General features: G+C 37.1%; 1 protein-coding gene across 1 annotated transcript; it reads right to left on the reverse strand.

Annotated features, from left to right (window-relative positions):
* Positions 1 to 420: 420 nt before the first annotated feature.
* AKAW2_50603A (SANT/Myb-like DNA-binding domain-containing protein) lies at positions 421 to 1,066 on the reverse strand (the record flags this gene model as incomplete). Its single annotated transcript, XM_041690440.1, has 2 exons — positions 421 to 553; positions 618 to 1,066. The coding sequence occupies 2 exons, from the start codon at positions 1,064 to 1,066 to the stop codon at positions 421 to 423; spliced, it is 582 nt and encodes a 193-aa protein (XP_041544024.1).
* Between the last annotated feature and the right edge of the window lie 4,767 nt (positions 1,067 to 5,833).

Here is a 5,833-nt window from a genome sequence, read left to right on the forward strand (position 1 = left end):
TCTCACTTAGCAGGCTAGCTTCTAATCTTTAAGTGTTCCTAGAATGCTGATTCTGGGCTTTTGGATCTAAGATACCGTAATCTTACAGACGTATTATTACCGGACAGAGCCTACCGGTTATGTGCCAGCGAGTCTTGACAGGCTAGCGTACCACCTGGTTAAGGTTCGAACACAACTCGTCTGACATATAATCTAGTACTGGAACGGTTCAAAACTGTGCAATGCGGGGCCGTAGTACGGATGCGTACTACACTGGCAGTTGGTAATAGAAAATCCTTCGTGCAGTTCAGTATGGATTGCCACCGCCCGGCCGCAAATTGTCCATCGACTTCTTTGGTTGTTACAAAGGACCTAAGATCATAGTGGAAATGTATCTGCGCCAGACAGCAGGATTTTAATAGGACAATGCAGGAAGCCCTCTCAAGCTATGTGTTGTGCAGCTGCTGCGCGGCGCGTGATCTCCCATGGTCCAAGGTGCCACACCAGGGCTTCGATATCGCGCTCGGGAAGACGTGTTTTCTCGCTTACGTGAGCCCAAAGCTCCGACTTGTATCTGTACAAGGCACGAGGATCAGCTCGCCAAGTCAACCGTATCTGGGGAATGACGGGTCACGCACTGCTGATACCAGTACGCTATGCTGTTCTTCCAGCTCTCGTTCCACTCAGGCCGGTGTCGGAGGAAGGCGTACCGGCATTCGCATGCCTTGGGAGTGCGGCCAGGTAAATACTGACTAATCTGTTCCCACCTCTCTCTATGATCATGCATGGCAATGACAGCAGCATCCTCATCCAGAGCCCAAGCTGTTGGTGGCTCCTGGCCGGGAGGTTTTGGGAATGCCTGAGCCAAGCTATTCAGCTTTACCCGTCCACCGGCTCGCCTGATGGATAGATCTCCTGCAGAGTCCGCCTCATTGTTGTTTTTGTCAGTCGGGGCAGCTTCAGGATCAACACTGTTCGAGTCCACGCTGTCCACTGCACTAGACGGGGTCGCTTGGGCGGGGTTGCTTAACAGACATGACACTTCTAGGGGGGTAATAGCAGCAGTGATCAAAGACCCTGTTGCCATATTCAATCTTATAGGATAGCAGCTGCCTGTGCTTTTCAGGAGCATTAATGTCTATTAATATATTTTAGATTAATTCTAATTGAACTCTTTGGCTTCCAGTTTTATAGTGGCGAAGATGATGAAACCCTTGTGAACAGCTGGGAGGATAGCATTATATAATGGTGATTAATCATGTTACTGTGAAAACTAGCGCTGTTCTCGCAATTCCCCTGTCCGGGATATTGTAGGATTTGAATCGCAGTGATTTCACATGGAGTATCTGCTCACGTATTCTACCCATGATGAACTAGGTGAACTTTGATACATTACCAGCTTGGAGAGTTTGGAAATTGTCCTTGGATTACTACTAAGAGTAGAACAGAGAAGGCGCTTCTTGACTTGATCTACTCCACCATTATGGACGGATCGCGACGAATGCCTACTCTGACTGTACTGCCAGTCTCAACTTGGAAACCTGCTTATGGACAGATCAGTATGTACTGTAAGCAGATCAGTGATACAACCAAAATTAACTGGAATAAAAACTGTATAGCATGTCCATGTCAGCTATTAACTCTGCCATATAAGTAAAGGACCAGGGTAGTATCAAGCTGACTTATAGAAAACAGCAGTAGAATAGTCTAAGAGAGTATTCATAGGTCTAATCTAAAATAATAAAATAACCAGATGCAAACTAACCATACCCAGCTGCATAGTAAATTATAATCTCTGACCAGCCAAGATCAATATTATATTCTAATAGTAAGTCTGAATTAGACTCATGTTATTTTAATTATTTCGGGACCTATCACAAGTAATATATTATATACCCTCAGAAATCCATAATAGCCGAGAAAAGTGACCCACCATCTTCTATGCAGACTGTTATTATATGTTATGTAATCAGAGTACTTGGTATAAAGAAAAATATAAAGTTTAGATTAGAGACTGTTACAGCAAAGCCCACGGTCCTACTATTTATATAATAGGCTGGCAGGCTAGAACAAAGCTATAATATATATATAAATATCTTCTGGGCACAAGTCTAAGTTAGGATATTAGATATTATATAATACCTGAAACAGATAGGAAACAGGGAGATGGAATCTGTGCTGGTTCAGATAACTTGATTTTTCTATTGTCCTGCAGATATTCGCCTGCGAGCATACTATGCAGTGACTTACTCGGTAATATTAAAAAGATGACATGCTCAACAGCAATAGCTGTCTTATTATGGAGTGCCTGCCTTCAGTTATTTACAAGAATAGTGGACCTGTAGCTGATTTGTGAGATTCCAGTATTACTATAAGAATTACCAAGTAAAATGTCTCATGGCTAGATCTTCCAGTTAATAAGCCCTGAAAAGCTACAGCCGTCATCTCTTATAATATATTTTCAGAGGTTGATAGCCAGTAAGGGCACCACTTATTCCATAGATATAGCGACTGATATGAATTGGTGTATAAATTCAGTTTTGTTTTCTTTAATAGAACTAGGAATACTTTTGTGAGCTGGAATTCTCAAGAATATATAAATCTATATATACCTGCTGTACTCTTCTTACTCTCTGGACTACTGGCTCATCTCTTGTTTTATTGATATTAATAATTCAAAACTCCAATAAAAAAAATGTTTTATATGAGCCACCTAGCCCTGCTGTTTGTGTTCGTTCTTTATATTCCCTTTGTTTAGGCATGAATCCAGGTAAGCGAATATCTAGGCGGTAACTATCAAAGACATTATTAAGTATAAAACAGAGCTTGCAGATTATGGACACTGTTCACAGCCTACCGGAGGGCCAGCCAGGATATGTGTGCAATTTCAGTATATTTCCGGATGATACTGCAGCCATTATACAGTAGATACTGAGATAACTAGCTCCGGGCATAAGCAGGACCAACTCTATTCTTGATGATAGTCTACAGGTCCTGGTTTGTAGAGATAATCAACGCGTGCTGCTCCAGCAGCGCCAATAGTCTCAGCTTGAGGTACTGCCAGACTTGTTGATATGTCTATATTATATACCAGGTATATAGTATAATAGTTCTACTATGGAGGAGATTCACTGGTATAATATAAACATCCATAATGTACTTGATCAAACCATACTGGCCGAGCTTTAAAAATCTTTCTTGCAGGCGGGCAAGAAAAGCAGGATAGGAGATTATAACAGCTCTGCTATGGATACTAAGATAATAAAACTAACAGAATATATATTTCCGCCTGATACTGGTTTAAAATATCAGTATATATTTTAGATTTTAGTACAGGCTACTGATCTTTTCACAGTATATTAGATATAGAATATAACCCAAAGATATTATAACAGCTTTTTAGTATAATTTATAATAATTTAATCCTGTACCTGGATCTGCACTTATATAGATTTTTAAATACTTATGATAAATATATATAGCCTGCTTTAATATTTATATTATTCTTGAATATAAATCTGACCAGCTTCTAATATTAAAAATTTATTCTACCAGCTATCTAAGTCCAGGCCAGGTAAGTGCCATGCTATATACTGTATATAAAATAATCAAGAATCCCAGTCTGAGTATGAATTAGGGCAGTTTAGAACTATCTTTCTCAGCTGTTAATTGGATTAATAATATCATTTCAGTAACTTACTCTACAAGCCTTGTAGGCAGACAGGCGGATTAATTATAGTTTTATATATACTAATGCTTCAGCAGGAATTATTCTGCTTATCTACTAGTCTGATTTTATTTAATACCACTGCCGCAGGAACAGATCCCCAGTTAATAAGACCAGTAGATATACTTATAATGTCTAGTATCTTAGCAATAATAGCATCAGTAATATAACTTTTAAATCTAGTTAGCTTTGATTCATAGCTCTGTATATATACTATATTAATATTTTCTTAATATTTCTGGAGCTTATAGGACCTTACTGTTTTAAATACACTGGCTACTATAATAGAGAGTAATACTTTCTTGACAGCCATCCTTGATACAGAGATAGTAAAGATATCTTTAATATTCATGATACTTTATACAATATCTACAGACTCTAGAAATAATATAGATTCAGTGTCTGATACAGGTCCTTCTCAAGTCTGTGCTACTATTATTAATAATATTAGTTGAGGCAGTATTATTAAATCCAGTTATAAAATTATTATTTATTGTTTTTTTACAGAGCGCTGTAAGTATCTAGATATTTTTTTATCTTCTCTTCAATCAGCCTGTGAGGCTCTTGTCAAGGATAAATATATAAAATAATTTTCTCTAGAATAGTAGCAGTGGCTAATTTCTAGTTCCAGATATACTAACCTCTCTGTTGAGAGTAATAATTTCTTCAGATTATTAGAGTTTACTGTCAATAATTAATTAATCTCCTGCACGGACTCAGTATCTTTGACCATTAAAAGTTACCAGGATAGTTTCAGAGATACTACAAGCTATGTTAATAGCCAATTAGCATGAAGTGGTAATCTTGCTTATACAGACTTTATTAATATTATAAATACTACAGGTGATGAAGCAGGGGCTGTTACAGTGAGTAGTATATGCATGTCTGATTTTCCAGTATAAGGACCGTGTACACGTGCTGGGTCTTACTCAGTCATCTACTATATAATACTCTTGATTATGTAGATTTGTTTTAATAATAGACAAGTCAAGCTCCTGTAATATAGCTATCAGAGTCAAGGCAATCCTGACACTGGTCTTACTACTGTAACTGTCTATAATATTTCATAGTTTGGAGCCTGGTGAGGGCTGCCTCTTAATAACATTGTATGTTGCCATGGAACAATAAAAAGTTTTAAATGTATTTATATTATTCTAAGCAAGAGTAGAGGGTGCGGAAGTATAAGCTTGAAGGGCGGGCTGGAGCTGGACCGCCCCGTGATATATAATATACTGGGAATGAGAGGGATCATGCCGGGGAACCTGCTTGTAGCCCTTGACTAAATCTCTATTTCCAGTGCTAGTGCGCTCCACAGTGAGCATTGATCTGCTTGCTACAGCGGAATTAGCTTTATCATAGTAGTATTTATCTGTATTTTAAACCGTTATCCCAGGCCGGGCTTCTATACTTCTCAGTGTAGTGCTTAGCTATATCTGCAAGGATTCAGATCCAGTGTTTTCATGAAACTAATCTAATAATCCATCACAGTGGCGACTGTATTTACGTTAATCCTGTTATAGCTTATAATCTTGCTATTACTAGTAAAGCTGACTTTAAAAATAACACTCAGCTTAAAAATATACAGTATATTTAGGTCTTTATTAACTAGCTAGAGAACTTACATATTATATTAATAGCTCTAAATCCTGCTAGATAAGAGGTAATCTGCTATAAATACTGCAATGTAATTGTCCGGGTATATAAAGACAGTATTATTATAAATAATAAATATAGACAGGAAATAAACTATATAATCTGCTACAGATTATATGTAAGGATATATATTATTAATAGCAGCCAGGCTGGTAGATAATAATCCTGGATAATTAATATTAAAAAACTATGATATATCAGATATATTACTGGTATTATAAGCAAAGATTAATTTCTTGTTAGTGTCATTACTAATGAGTACGGGAATTTTTATAGTCTTATCCTGATTAAAGAGCTAAGACAACTGGTTTTATATTATTGTATTGTTAATAATAAATAGAAAATACTACAGCAGGGGCGGATCTACAGTAATATTTAGAAATAGATTTATTATATTACTCTTCTGTATTATTACCAGATTCACAGATTAAAAATATACTAAGATAGATAATATATCCGAGTAGCTAATATAAT

This window comes from Aspergillus luchuensis, chromosome 5 (assembly GCF_016861625.1).
Source record: "Aspergillus luchuensis IFO 4308 DNA, chromosome 5, nearly complete sequence".
NCBI classification, from domain to species: domain Eukaryota; kingdom Fungi; phylum Ascomycota; class Eurotiomycetes; order Eurotiales; family Aspergillaceae; genus Aspergillus; species Aspergillus luchuensis.